Raw genomic sequence first — 15,187 nt, 5'->3', positions numbered from 1 at the left:
CCAGGGACTGCCTGGGTAGACAGCCTTGCTAGTGGTGTTAAAGACAGAGAACGTCCATGGAGTACGCATTTTGACCTGAGATCTGGTTGCACCCCCAGTCCAGCCCTTTCTGGAGTTAACCCATAGAGGTTGTCACCCTCTCCTGCATGGGAGCTGTGCCTCAATTTGTTCTTTTCAGTTCTACAGACGTGTGTGATCTATGTCTTGTTCTTTCACGCATGAAGATTTTTAACGTGCAAGTTGGAAGGTTGTCTTCTCTTCGTGACTCGCGGTTCTTTATCATGTCTTTGAAGCAGTTTGGTTGGGGAGTTTTCTCTCACTGCTCTGGATCCTGAAATACATTGTTCACTGTTAGAGAATTAACTTTGCCCATTGCTTTCAGAGAACGGCCAGACAAGTCAATTAGTTACTGGTCCCAAACTTTTTCTAAGATGTTGATCTTTAGGAGTTAATGGGACTGGAAGACTGTTTTGGTTTGATAGTGACAAACCAAAGCAAATCTATTATTTGGTAAATTTGGGGGATTATCTCTGAGGTTACCATGTTCTTGCTAAGCATTCCACAAATTGTACTGGGATTATTACCCTCTGTAGACTTGAATGTGGTATTTTAATTTCATTATAGGACCAACAGCCCATGTTTTTAATCAATGTATCTTAGAAGAAGCAGTTTATTTTCTTGTGAGAAGCTGTCAGTTACATTGCAGCTACTAATGTATTATGAGAGAATAACTTTATTTTCTTAGGGAGACAATCTTTTATGTGGCACCAGATACATTACTAGGGGGTCACAGAATCATAAATGCCATTTGTACTAAGAACTTCAATTTAGTGGCCTTTGCACGTGTGAAGCCAGATCTGTTTGTTAAATTTGCCTGTTGTTATAGCAGCGTCTCCATTTGTGGTCTTAATGCTTACATTGGTAATGCTTCATCTGGCCATGCTGACATCTTAATAGACTCCTTTTGCTTTGAATTGATGTGTTCGACCCTTACAGGTGCTCCAATCAAAGGCCTTTCCTCTTATCTTATTGCATCATTTTCACACTGCAGAAAATTGTCACAAATAATGCAAATTAAATGTAACATACTTTTGTCTTCATTAAGTCCAGAAGCTGGTGGGTTTTTCTGTTGGTTTGGGTTTTTTTGGGTTGGTTGGTTTGTTTGTTTTTCTCTAAGTGGGTAGGTTCTTTGTGGTGTTGAAAAATGTCATTCTTGGTTGCTAAAACTTGTGTGCGTTGGAGCTTTTGATGTCCATGGCTTGGGTTCTAAGGCGTTAGAAGGTTCCTTATAGTACCGAGTTGACTAACGGTGAATACGTCCCCTACCTTTGAAGGGTGTCTAGTTCGTTGCATTTGTTATATTGTGTGATGGGATTTTTTTTTTTTTACCTTCCTGTGTCTCTGACTATAAACAAGTTTTGTTTCCTCTAAAGCCTGAAGTATGCATGCAGATTTCTGGAGGAGATTATTATCAATTCTTGGTAACAGAGTACAGTTTCACTCTTGTATTGAATGAAAACCAGTATTGATGTGGGTGACAGTATCTGAAGCTGTTGCAGGCTTCAGGTGGCCGCTTAGATGACGAGCAGTGGTTCCTTCTTGCTGAGTGGGGTCTGCAGGAAACACAGTTCCCAGCCTCTTAAGTCCAGTGACTCTACTCGCGAGCTCCAGATGTCCTTTACCTCTGGTGATTTAGTGGTGGGCTCGGCAGTGCTGGGGTAACGGTTGGACTTGATGATCTTAAAGGTCTTTTCCAGCCTAAATGATTCTGTGATTCTGTGATTTGAGGGAGATTTTGAAACTTGTGGTACGTCTTCATTTTGATGGCAGTTATTCATTCTAATGTCATTATAACTTCCCTCAGTACTCTACAGCGCTGTGAATTTATCAGAGCAATAATTGCGCTTTTCCACTTTCCTTTTCCTTTGGGGTATCACAGGTAATGGACAAACTTAGAGCACGTTCATACCCACTTTATGGGCAAGAAAGCGTTTTAGAGTCTCTTGTATTTTGGGGTTTATGTTAAAATTGATTGCTTTCATCAGATTAAGGTTTTATTGTATCATTTTATGGAAGGATTTGATTGCAGTACTCTTAATCATGTGGAAAACATACTTGAAGCCTTGCTGTCAGTTTTATTCTATGAATAGATGTATCTCTTACCCTCTCAGCAAGGAGTTGTGCCTCTCTAGTCCTGTGTCTGTGAGGGAGCACAGAGACAGCCCTGGGGCCTGCATTATTAGTCTCTGCCTGATTTTGACAAACTGCAGATCACTTTGGTTCTGAATGGGGTGTCTAGAGCCTTGTGTTAAATACACTAAATCACGGCATTGTTAAAATGGTAATTCAATAAGAACTCCACAGAAGCACCATTTACAACAAATACAGACCAGTATTTTTATGGAATAGCACAAATGAAATACTCCCTAAAGCCTTCTCGGTGGCAACTCATAAAAATTGACACCCCACCATTGGGACTGGGAATGACCCCAAAGACCCAGTGAACACTAACACTTTGCAGGCCCTCAGTGAAGGCTGTGTGATCAAAGATGGAGGTTACTGACATGTCAGCTGCCAGCAGGGAGGCAGTGTTTCTGTTAAATGTAAAGCTGCACATGAAGCGCATCCCCGTTAAGAGAGTTACAGTGAGGATTGTTCAAGCACAGCCATTAAGCTGAAGAAGCTGAGAGCAGGCGTTTTCCCTGCCCATGAACCTCCGCTTGTTTGGTGACATGGGAAGTAAGGACAGAAAGGTTTGCTGTGTTCAACATGAACGAGTTGTGTTCAAAATGATGAGCGCAAAGCGTGGGCAGGGAAAGGATCAGCTTGTAAATGTGCTATAGATTGTGAGAGGGTAGGATGTGAGAGGAAACCTCACTCTGTCATTGGAGAAGCTGTTTTGCCTGTCCAGCGGTAAGGTCTGGAGCTGCTGGCTAAGCAGGCTCTTTGCTCCTGCCCCTTCTGCCCCTTGACACTCGTTCTACCAAATCTTCTCCCCGCCGCCGAATTGTGCCCCTGCGCAGTGCCCCGCATGCCTCCAGTGCCCCTGCAGGCTGCCGTTTGCAGCGGGTGCCTGCCTCTCCAGCTCCCTGCTGATATTTGAGTTTGATGGCAGGTGCCTCTAGTTGAAGAGGAGAAGGAGTATTTCCAGGAGATGGTTTCATGACCAGAGGTGCCTGTAGAAGAGATGTCTCTTTCGGGAAGAGATTGGTCAGGCTTTTGTCCTCCTGGTGCATGAGGGCTGTGGCCTGAGGTGCGACTGGCTGAGATGAAGAGACCTGTTCCTTTTCCCTGTATTTGAGGAGCAGTTTCCATGAAGTCTCTGAGAGCTGGAATTGTTTGCCTGAGTATTTGGTCTTGGTGTTCTTCTGATCTGTAAATACTGTTGCTCACATTTCTTTTCTGCAGTGACCGCTTGGTTCCTGAGCTGGACACAGTTGTCCCAGTTGAATCTACTAAAGCCTACGATATGCTGGACATCATACGCTCCGTAAGTCTGCTAGTGTGAGCATTGTTGAGATTAGTCGTGATATATTATATTCTGTGGGTAAATAACTGAAAGAAACCAAGAGAATGGTGCTGAAGATACTTTTTTTTAAAATTTTTTTTTTTTAGTTGTCACAAGTTACTATTTTTACCTGTGTAGTAGCCATGAAAGAAGGGACAACAAAAACGGCAGAAAAAAAGATTTTAGCAGATGAAAGGAATCGTAAGATTTGTTTTCAGGATGCATCTTATTACGCTGCATGCTAACTGTACGGATGAAAGCTGCTGTAATTCCTTTTTCTCTCAGGGGTCAAAATCCCCTCCCCCCCTTGTCTTGAGTTCTCTCACTTGCCCCCCTCCCTGCACCTTGTTATTGCTGTCCTGAGTTCTGTCACCCTTCTATACAAGGTAATAAACTACATAGAGTGCATTTAAAGATTAACCCTTCACTGTTTAGGCTAAGAGACAGTTATGTACATGGACAGCACAAGAATTTGTTTTTCTAATTACAAGTCAAGCACTCAGAAGCTTGCAAACTCCAGTGTTAAAGTCTCATTAAGTGAGGCAGATCTCCTGGGAGGGTGGCAGGGAAGAAAACATATTTTTTAAAAAAACTGGAAGCCAGCATTGCTGTATGTAAATCATGGAGGTGTTATTAAAGCAGCACAGGCAATGCTGGTAATTCCCTTGCCTAACTTTGAGGACTTCACTTTTCCAGTTTTAACAACTTAATACATTATAAATGCCTGGGCAGAGAACATGGTTGTAAAAGAATTTTTATCACATGGAACGTGTTACAGCCCCCTGTAGAGCGCCCCGAGAGTCTGACTTTTGAATATGAAAATTTCCAGCTGCTGCTTCTACCAGTGGTGGTGAATGGCAGCTGGCCCAGGGTTCTGAGATGGGTGATGGAACTCAGAGAAACTCTGTTTCACAGGCAGCACATGCAGGTGGGGAGAGGGAGCTCAGCTGCGTTTTGCGACCTTTCCATATGTCTCCCTTTTGCTATTCTATTTGACTGCCCCTCCCCAGACGCTCATTGAGCCAACATTTTTCAGTTTGCAGCTGGCTGCGTTTAGACTCATTTTAGTGGAGAAAGCAAGCTCCAGAGGATTTTAATCTCTGGATTCTTCCATGTTGAATTTCAGTACTACCTGTTCCAAGTTTAATGGTGGCATTTAAAAAAAAATTCTGAAGTGAATTAGGAAAAATCCCCAAACCCTCCCATAGACTGAGAAGTATCAAGGAAAGAAATAAAACTACTTTAACAATACTTATATTTTTCATTTGCCTCAGTCTCAGAAATGATTGGCAATCTGTATTGGCAAAGCAGTTGTGAACAGTTGAAAACAAGGAATCCTAGTGGAAAACACCAGGCAGCCATGTATAGGTGTCGCTATAGCTCCATGTATAATTATGATCTCCTTTGAATACGTAATTTGGATACTGCTGTATACACCAGCGGATATCACTTTGCAGAGCACACACTGGCTCTTCAGCCCCAGAGACGGGCAGCTGCCAAGACTTCTGGTAAACCATGTGTGATACAGTGCGTGCATTCCTCTCCTGCAGAGAATAGTGTTCCTCGGTGCTCTGCGACGTGTGCTGCCAGGGCCTTCGGGGAGACAGACGCAGCAGAGTGCGCTGGGTTGGCCTCTTCAGAAAGTGCTCTGAACTTGCAAAGAAATAGTGTGTGTTGAGTGTGCCATGGAGAGTTGCTGAGCTCCACAAAGTACTATTTGCTTTTTATCCGTGGAAATCGTTCTTTAAAAGTGTAGTTGGCCAATAACAAAGTTGCAACAAAGAAGTTCCTAACACCTAGATTTGAAGCTTTAATTTGTTTTAAGCTAAGAAACGAGGGTCACTGCAGAGAAGTGTCATAAAGGTGTTCTCTGATGGCTTGCCTATGTGGCAGTTTTGATAAGTGCAGCACTAGTCACTTCCTGGGATGAAGGCTGCAAAGAATGAAAGGTTTCTTTCATCTCCTTTTTTTTTTTTTTTTTTTTTTTTTAAATTCTGCAAATTCTGAGATGTTTTGAAAGTTCCCATACTAACATGACTGATGTTGTGTTTGCCTGTGTGTGTAAATACATGTACGTGTGTCTGTCCTCATGAGGTCTCTGCCTCTTGCCCTTGCAGATTGCTGATGAAAGGGAATTCTTCGAGATCATGCCTTCCTATGCCAGAAATATTGTTGTTGGCTTTGCCAGGATGAACGGACGAACTGTTGGGATAGTGGGCAACCAGCCCAAAGTTGCCTCAGGTTAGAGTTGGCCATACGAATCCAGTGCAAAACATTTTCAGTGTTTGTGCCTCCTCCCCGTTTTGTCCTTTTTGCATGCTTTGCCAGGCTGCCAGGCTGGGATGAACTGGTCACGGTTTGTGTGGCCCTCCACTCATCCTCACTGTGTTTTTCTACTACTTTCTTTGTCTTGAGGCTCATTGCAGTGCAGCTGTGACACTGTAAAACTAACTGAAAACCAGTTAATTTCTTTAGTGGATCAACAAGGTGATGTCACTCCCAGGTAATTGAGGAGCACAGCAGCAGGGCAGGTAGAAGACCACCCCCCACTGCTTGCTTGGCAGCAGTCTGCCATTAACTAGATTAAGCATAATACAGGAACCACGTTTTCACTCCCACAGCACTACGGTGCCTAAAACTCTTCCGGAGGGTGAGGGAACATTTTCTTTTAGTCAGCTTGCTATAGCGAGACCAATGCAAAGTACCAGTGTGGGACTCTTGATCTCAAATAATTTTGATAGGGAGGTACAATGTGTAGCTGTAGCAAAGGTCACCCTTTTCAGCTGTTGAGGGATTTCGCTTTCCTTACCTATGTAAGTTCTGTCAGCAGTCAGAGCTGTCATTTTTGTTCCTTGTTTGTAATTTGTGTACCTTTTTGCTTGGGAAAATCAGATGACCCAGTATGATGTTTTATTCTTTTGTAATCTTTACAAGGTATGACTATCAAAACACTAGAGAGCCAGATGGTGGTTTTAATATTACTTCAGTCTTCATTTGATATTCTCAGTTTTAACAAAGATTTTTAATGTTTCACATAGATGCTTTTATACAAAATGTGTTTTGGTTTAATACAACAGCACATATCATTCTAAATGGCACTGAAACACAACAGAAATACTTTGCAGCATGTTTACCAAAAATGCTAATGTTTCTCAAAAGCGGGCCATTTAATGTGTTTGGTTTGGTTTGCTTTTTAATGGAGACACCTGTAGCCTTTCAATATGACTGATCTGAAAAATGTCAATAAAGAGAAAAGTATAGAAAAATATTTTACATTACAAAAATAGAATTAATTTGAACTGCTGCTTTTGGGGATGGAAAATCTCTATGTCCAGTGGTCAGAAAAATGAAATGCGTGCCTGCTGAATGTAGCTTGTACTCTAATCTTAGTCCTAATCCAGCAAAACTTCATGGCAGATGATCTCCGCGTTATCTGCAGCTAAGCTGTTCTGTTTTGTTTCCAGAAGACAATACAGCTAAAACAGGGTGTGATTTTGACTTTGCCTTGAATTGCTGCCATTGGTCACTGGAGTTGTGAACACCTTACTCTGTTTTCTGAACTTCAGGGTGCTTAGACATAAACTCTTCTGTGAAAGGAGCCCGCTTTGTGCGTTTCTGCGATGCTTTCAACATACCACTGATTACCTTTGTGGATGTTCCCGGATTTTTGCCAGGTATGCCTTGCCATTCTAGTTCGGCTTCTTGTGGGGTGGCATTGGTGTTAAAACTCCATTTCGCAAACTCTGTGAGAAGACCTTTACTGTAGTAGCCTTAAATAAGTCAGGTTTTACAATCCTCTATTGTGGGACAGAACTCTGTATTCTAAGTACAGTAATCATCACAAAAGGCTATTGAAATATGCAAGAAATTGCAGGAAGATGGAAGTGCATGCCTAACTGTGCCTCTAATACTGCTGTCGGTGTGTGCTGAGAGCCCAAAGCCTTGCTGGACTGCCCTGAGGGCGGGGGCCTGTTTACACAGTAAGGTGACGCTGACATGTTGAGCAGTCTGACAGACATGGGGATGAGCACTTTGCCAGGGCTGAGCGTGGGTACGTTGTGGTCTGGAAAGCTACTTCCAACTGGCTGGAACCCCAGCACCATTGCAAAGCTGTGACTGGGGCCTGTCCAAGGCAAAAACCCGCATTCCCTGGAGATGTTGCCCTTGTCACAAATGGTACGGACTTTATGCTGTTTCTTTGTGTCATAATGAGGCTCCACATCCTTTGAGTGCTCAGCTGTTCTACTTCTGTGCCTGTATGCTGGATAGTGTGGTACCAGGCAGCCTCACACAGCCTGTGACTTCCTGAGGGGCAGCAGGAGGCAGTCCCCCACGCTGTCCATGAGCCCTCCGGACAGGACGGCAGTGCTGCACTGCTGGTTCTGCTGTGGGCAGGGAGGCCGCTGGTCAAAGCAGTGCTAGGAGGGGTGGTGGAGGGCACTGGGGAGATGCGTTCCAACCAAATCTGCTCAGCGCTGGAGCTATTGAACTAACGTTGAAGCCCATGTTGCTATCCAGGCTTTGCTGCAGCAGAGAAACTGCCTCATCTGCCAGCTTCCTCTGCTGTACTTAATGCTCAAATGTGTAAAAGGATGAAGCTGTAGGGGGGGAAAAGTATGTCCTTGGTTGCCATTGTTCAGTTACACACAGCCCCCTACCTGTATCTTCAAAAGCCTAAGTTCTCCGTGCTCCATGGCATTTTTCCAGGTAAAAATGCCCATGATTTAGGAGCTTTGGGTAGAACATTAAGGAGAGGTCTGAGATTGGACAGAGGAGGCTGTATGAGCAGTTAATGTTAAAATGACCTATTACAAAACCGGTTGTGAGAGGAATATAAATGTTACAACCACGCTAAGTCTGTCATACAATTGAATATAAGGTTAAAGCTGTTGTATAAACCAAGGCTTACCTCAGGGTCCCTACAGCTACAAAGCATCCAACGCCACTAGTCAACATCTTGTTCTTATTTTAATACAACGTATTTGGTGTGTTTTAACAATGAGGCAATACAGAAGGAGTTATCAGACCCTTCCTCTTCCCTTGTGCCCTCTCCTGCTGCAGACATGCCCTCCTCATCTGAGGAGGGCCAGGCAGCAGCTTAGTTCACTTCTGGGGACACTGCAGGAATCTAGATTTGGACAGTTGCTCAGAATCCAAGAACACTACTACTTCATATATCTATTTAAAATAGTAGTTTAATATCACATAATAGAATGTTGGTTTGAAAGCAGATACATGGAAGATAAGCAGAAGTAGATAAAGAGAGGCAATCTGAAGCTTGATAGTGATCCTAAACTGTTGTAATTTAAGCAGTCTGGCAAGATTAGTGCACTAGCATTAGAAATTTCAGGTTAAGTAATGAATTCTGAGGGGGGCAGTCACCTCATTTCCCTGTTCAGTACAGAAGAAAAAAGCATGGGTTGCACAGGCTCACAGAGGTGTACAAAGCATCTCGCAGGGTTAGCAACCCAAGCTAGTTGTTATAGTTTAATAGTCCCCACTGGAACAGGTGTGCACAGAATGAGGTTTAAGGCATTCATAACCTGTAGCTGGATAAAACTACGTATTTAGAACCAGTTTGGGACTGGTTCTATGGCCAGAAAAAGAGTTCCTGTTAATTGGCTGTGGATGATGGTGCAAATAGTTCAGATAACAAAGGAATGAGCTTACACTTGGAGCATTTGAAGTAACTGGCCACTCTGTTCCAAGTGCAAGTTAGAAGCTAAGGCTGTGACCAGACTGCAGGGTCTGTGAGTGCTCCCCAGGCTTCTGGGCCTGGGGTGAGCATCCCAGCTGTGCTCAGACTGCTTCTTGGGCTGTGTAATTGTGGTGAAGGGCCAAGGGGTGGATTGTGTGTGAATTGCCCACCTTTGTTTGGTGATGTGATGAAGTTAATTTAATTTTGGTGTGGGGGATTTTTTCTTGTGTTGATGTTGAGTGAAGTTTGTAGATTTTAATGGTAATTCTTGAATACGTGATTCACAGAGGCAAGGGGTGGAATGTAATGGGTCTGCCTGGCAAGGTTTTGGTAGCGGGGGGGGCGGTTACAGGGGTGGTTTCTGTATGAAGTTGCTAGAAGTTTCCCCTATGTCAGATGCAGCCAATGCCAGCCGGCTTTAAGACGGACCCGCCGCTGGCCAAGGCCGAGCCAATCAGCGACAGCGTTTTTCGCCTCTGTGATAACGTATTTAAGACAGTGAAAAAGTTGTTGCGCAGCAGTAATTGCTGCGAGTGAGAGGAGTGAGAATATGTGAGAGAAACATCCTGCAGACACCAAGGTCAGCGCAGAAGGAGGGGGAGGAGATGCTCCAGGCGCCGGAGCAGCAATTCCCCTGCGGCCTGTGGTGAAGCCCATGGTGAGGCAGGCTGTCCCCCTGCAGCCCATGGGCGGTGGAGCAGATGACTGCCTACACCCCGTGGAGGGCCCCCACGCCGGAGTAGGTGGATACCTGAAGGAAGCTGTGATCCCGTGGGAAGCCTGCACCGGAGCAGGCTCCTGGCAGGACCTGTGGCCCGTGGAGAGAGAGAAGCCCACGCTGGAGCAGGTTTGCTGCCAGAGACCCCATGAGGGGGGCTCACGCTGGAGCAGTCGGTTCCTGAAGGACTGCACACCATGGAGGAGACCCACGCTGGAGCAGTTCATGAACGACTGAACCCGTGGGAAGACTCACGCTGGAGAAGTCATGGAGGACTTTCTCCCATGAGGGGGACCCCACATTGGAGCAGGGGAAACTCTGTGAGGAATCCTCCCCCTGAGGAGGAAGAAGCAGCAGAAAACAACAGTGTGATGAACTGACCCCAACCCCCATTCCCTGTTTTCCCTCCTGTGCTGCTGGGGGGGAGGAGGGAGGAAAATCAGGACCAAAGTTACGCCCGGGAAAGGAGGGAGGGGTGGGGGGGAAGGTGTTTTAAGATTTGGGTTTGTTTCTCATTACTCCTCTCTCAGTTAATTGGTAATAAATTACATTTCCCTTCAGTTGAGTCTGTTTTGCCCATGACGGTAAATGCTGAGTGATCTCCCTGTCCTTATCTCAACCCCACAAGCCTGTTGTTATTTTTTTTTTTTCCTCTCCTGTCCAGTTAAGGAGGGGGAGTGATAGAGTGGCTTTGGTGGGCACCTGGCATTTTGGCCAGGGTCAACCCACCACAGGCTGAGACGATGTGGCTGCTCTGAACCTGCTGCTGCTGCAAAGGTGCTGCAGGCTTGACAAGTCCTGCTGGCTGGAGGGGAATACAAGTACCAAAAGTGAAACTGCAGTTGAGAAACAGTCATTTGTAAGTGTAGGCATAAATTACTAGAGATTCAGATTACACTTGAGAGGAAGCATTAAAGCCAAGCCACCAACCAGACTACCAAATTATTTAAAAAACCCCCAAAAAACCTCACAAAAGAATTTTTACTTAAAATCTTACTTTAAAAAAAAAAATCCATTAAAAAGATCACAAACTACTCTAAGAGGTTATCTCAGGTGCTGAAACCAAAAGCCAGTAGGTGGATAAACTGCTAGAAGGTAATTGTAGCGTTGTATCCAATGGTCTGAAATGCAGAAATTCTAGAAATACAGCATGTGGGACTGCTGTTTCCAAGTCAGGGCAGCTAGGCTGTGTTTGGGGCAGAACTGTGCGGAACATCCTGGAACATGGAAGACACATGTTTCTGTCTGCTTTGTATGACCATGCACCGGAAGCACCTGCTGTGAGAATCCTTACAAAGGAATTCAGGCTCTGTTTTTTAAGGTCCCTCATCTTGGGCTTGCTTGAAGGAAGACTAGGATAGGTCTTTGGTACAGCAGCCAAGCTGCCTTTCAGTATGATCTAGAAAAAAGGGGGTTTGGAAGAGTGGGTGCCTGGGGAAGTGAATCCAGGTTGTGTTTTTCACTGCTAGTCACATTTGGAGTCTTGAAAATGATGTAACTGTTTTGTTCCTAGGAAGATACCATCTGGTGAGTGTTCTGGTTCTGTAACCTTAGATACAAATATATGTTGAATATACGTTGCTTTTTGGTGAGAGATTTTTTTTTTTTGTAAAATTGCTCAGCAGCTTATGGAGAACATTGCCTGGATTACAGAATCAGGGGTTGGAAAGGACCTCTGGAGTCCAACCCCCCTGCTAAAGCAGGTTCACCTACAGCAGGTTACGCAGGACTGCATCTGGGTGGGTTTTGAATATCTCCAGAGTAGGAGACTCCACAACCTCCCTGGGCAGCCTGTTCCAGTGCTCTGTCACCCTTAATGTAAAGAAGCTTTTCCTCATGTTCAGGCAGAACTTCCTGTGCTCCGGTTTGTGCCCGTTGCCCCTTGTCCTGTTGCTGGTCACCACTGAGAAGAGCCTGGCCCCATCCTCTTGACACCCACCCTTTAGATATTTATAAGCATTGATAAGGACCCCTCTCAGTCTTCTCTTCTCCAGGCTAAAGAGCCCCAGGTCTCTCAGCCTTTCCTCATAGGAGAGATGCTCCAGTCCCCTCATCATCTTCATAGCCCTCCACTGGTCTCTCTCCAGTAATTCCTTGTCTCTCTTGAACTGGGGGGCCCAGAACTGGACACAGCACTCCAGATGCAGCCTCACCAGGGCAGAGTAGAGGGGAAGGAGAACCCCCCTCGACCTGCTGGCCACACTCTTCTTCATGCACCCCAGGATGCCATTGGCCGCCTTGGCCACGAGGGCACATGGCTGGCTCATGGTTAACTTGCTGTCCACCAGGACTCCCAGGTCCTTCTCCACAGAGCTGCTCTCCAGCAGGTCGACCCCCAGGATCTGCTGGTGCATGGGGTTATTCCTCCCCAAGTGCAGGACCCTACACTTGCCCTTATTGAACCTCATCAGGTTCCTTTCTGCCCAGCTCTCCAGCCTGTCCAGGTCTTGCTGAATGGCAGCACAGCCCTCTGGTGTGTCAGCGACTCCTCCCTTCATCATTATCTATTCTCCTGTGTATTAACGTGGCTCTTGTTTTTAGGTTTGCTGCTGGCAGTGGATGATGACGGGTCCCATATTGGGTTTTTGTTAACTCCCTGGAGAGAGAAAATCTTGTTTGTCATTTGTAGGTACGGCTCAGGAGTATGGTGGAATCATACGTCATGGTGCAAAACTACTGTTTGCCTTTGCAGAAGCAACTGTGCCTAAAATTACTGTCATCACCAGAAAGGTAAGCTGGCACAATTCCATGGTGTTCTTTTAGAGTTCCTGTTTTCACTGGTAGCGATTTTAGTTAGGCGAAGCTTCGTCCATCTGTCCCACTTGTGCTTTCTGTTGTCACATCTCTGTCCCATCTGGTAACACCTCTTTATGTCAGGTTACAAGAGGCCCTTTCTTCTATTCTCAGACCATTACCTCTGTTCCTTTTGTCACCGCATCCCTCTGAAATGGCATGTTTCTGCTCTTGGCTTTCTCCCTGGACTGCCTTCAGTTGAGTATTTGTCCTCTGTCACACAGTGTGTCTCACTGGGGACGTGCCACCTGTTTGCACACAGCAAATCCTTGCCATCTTCCCTCTCTGTTCTCCTTTTCCAAAACCAGTGGTGATTGTACCTTTCTTTTGCTGTGTCTGCAGACTTAAAGCCCGCATGGTCTCTCTTCTTCCATATACTTTTGCTATAGTTTACTTCATTTTATTTTTCTCTCCCTTTCCATAAGGTACCTGACACCATGCTGCTGTAAGCTCCAGGGACCTTCTGCGTCCTAAAAGGCTTTAGCTTTTTCCTTGCTGCTCTGCCCCCCCCCCGCTTGTTTTTCTGATAGGCTCAAAACATTTCACAGCATAAAGAAAAAAGAACTTTGCCTCTTTCTGTCTCTTTGCCTTCTCCGATTCTTCTGTTACTATCCTTCCCTTCCTGAACTTGCAGCCTTGCTGTAGCCTCGACATGGGCTGTACTGCAGTGTGCTCTGTGGTTCTGCAGTATCTGTGGTTCGCCACTGCTGTCTGGACCACTTCCAGTGCCAGAGTAGAGCATGGCAGGCTGCGAGTGCTGCATTCCCTGGTCAGGAGATTCTGGGAGCATGGGCAGAGTGTGGGTTTGAGGGCTGGTGTTCCAGGTATGGGCCGAGCCCTCTCTGCCTGCCATCAGGAACGGTCTTAGATACCAGCAGCCCCCTTCCTTGTTCTTGTGTGGGTCTAGCTGAAGAGATGTCTAGTCCTAGGAGATTGTTGTAGCAAAACGGAAACGCTCATGCTCTCTTCAGGTAAAATTTAGCCCCACTTGTCTTTGGAATAGTAACAGCCGCAAGAGGAACGTAGGCTATTGTGCTGCAATGTCACTCCACCCTAATTAATCCCTTGGGTTTTGTTCCAGGCATACGGGGGTGCCTATGACGTGATGAGCTCCAAGCATTTAAGAGGAGATGCAAATTATGCCTGGCCTACTGCAGAGGTGGCAGTGATGGGTGCAAAGGTAAATCCAGGCTGACTCCTGCACTGGTGTGTGGCAGCTGTTGGTGCCTTTGCAGCAGCACAGAGGTGACCTAGCAAGATGGAGACAGTGGTCTTTCTCCGAAGCAGCTCACCTGGATGCACAGCTGCGGGCTGTGGTGGGGGAGGGCCTGTAAAGCAGCCAGCCTTTCTCTGTGGGGGCTGGGTTACTGTCACTGACCTGCAGGCTTTACCTTTCTAGGGTGCTGTCCAGATCATTTTCAGAGGAAAGGAGGCAGATGCAGAGGCAGAATACATCAATAAGTTTGCAAACCCCTTTCCTGCAGCCATGAGAGGTACGGTTATCTCACGCGTGTCCCGTTTGTGTTTGCCACTGCACATACGTAAATTTGTAGCTATTAATCTCTTTGCTAAGGCATGAGTTATTTAGGCAAGACATTTGTATTGAGTCAGAGAGGTGATGCTTAACCAGAGCTTGTGCACGTTAAGGACACAGCTACACACCAAACACTTCCTCAGATGGAAAGGGACGGGTGAGGTGTGGGGACTGCACTGACAAGTGTATTTTCAGCTTCGTAGATACCAGAAAACATATCAAAACTCAGACTTCTCCTTAGAAGTACAGGTGCTTTGACAATCTGTTTGACAGTCCGAGATGCAGAACAGTGGCCTTAGGAAAGGGTCAGACTCTAGTTCCATTCAGTAATGTTCCCCAGGACTCTCTCGAGTAAATTTTTCTACTGTTTTTACTTCTGAATTTTACTTCTAGCTTTGAAGCATTGACTGTGCTCTAGAAGGCAGCTCTGTAGACCCTGGGGTCAGCTCCCTCTATTTGCTGTTATGCCGACTTACTCTGATCGGTTTTGTACCTCATTTGAACCCCATTAATAGTGCCACAGAGCCGGGAAGCCTTAGCCAAGCTGCTTTCCACCACAACCAGTACATTCAGTATTGTTCCCTCTGGTTTTGCAGTAGACATTCTGTTACTGCTTTTTGAGCCAGGAAAAACTAGACTCCTGCACATACCAAGTCAAGGGATGTCTCTTCTAAGCCACGCTTCTGAACCTTTAAATCAGACTAATGGTAGTAGGTGGAAGGAGATGGTGTGTCTGAAACTTTGCAGTAACTGGTGCAGTATTCCATGAGTAAAGTCCCCTCCTTCACAGTTTCTGCCTTGCTAACTTTTGCAAAATCTAACAAAGTCAGTGTTTCTAATTTAAAAACTCTTGACACAGGAATATGTCCTGTTCAGGCTATTTTAAATGACTTTCTTAAGTTAATTTGTAACTTGTGAACTGTGTATTCCAAATAT

General features: G+C 45.5%; 1 protein-coding gene across 1 annotated transcript in view; it reads left to right on the top strand.

Annotated features, from left to right (window-relative positions):
- PCCB (propionyl-CoA carboxylase subunit beta) overlaps positions 1–15,187 on the top strand; it is a 29,093-nt gene that overhangs the window by 13,594 nt on the left and 312 nt on the right. The window contains exons 9-14 of the mRNA XM_086467858.1: positions 3,409–3,490; positions 5,626–5,749; positions 7,075–7,182; positions 12,554–12,654; positions 13,799–13,897; positions 14,117–14,210. Of these exons, the coding sequence (XP_086323984.1) occupies positions 3,409–3,490; positions 5,626–5,749; positions 7,075–7,182; positions 12,554–12,654; positions 13,799–13,897; positions 14,117–14,210 (608 nt within the window). The remainder of the gene's footprint in view (positions 1–3,408; positions 3,491–5,625; positions 5,750–7,074; positions 7,183–12,553; positions 12,655–13,798; positions 13,898–14,116; positions 14,211–15,187) is intronic.

This window comes from Leptosomus discolor, chromosome 7 (assembly GCF_034619465.1).
Source record: "Leptosomus discolor isolate bLepDis1 chromosome 7, bLepDis1.hap2, whole genome shotgun sequence".
In the NCBI taxonomy this organism is placed as follows: domain Eukaryota; kingdom Metazoa; phylum Chordata; class Aves; order Leptosomiformes; family Leptosomidae; genus Leptosomus; species Leptosomus discolor.
This window is presented reverse-complemented; position numbering and strand designations above follow the sequence as displayed.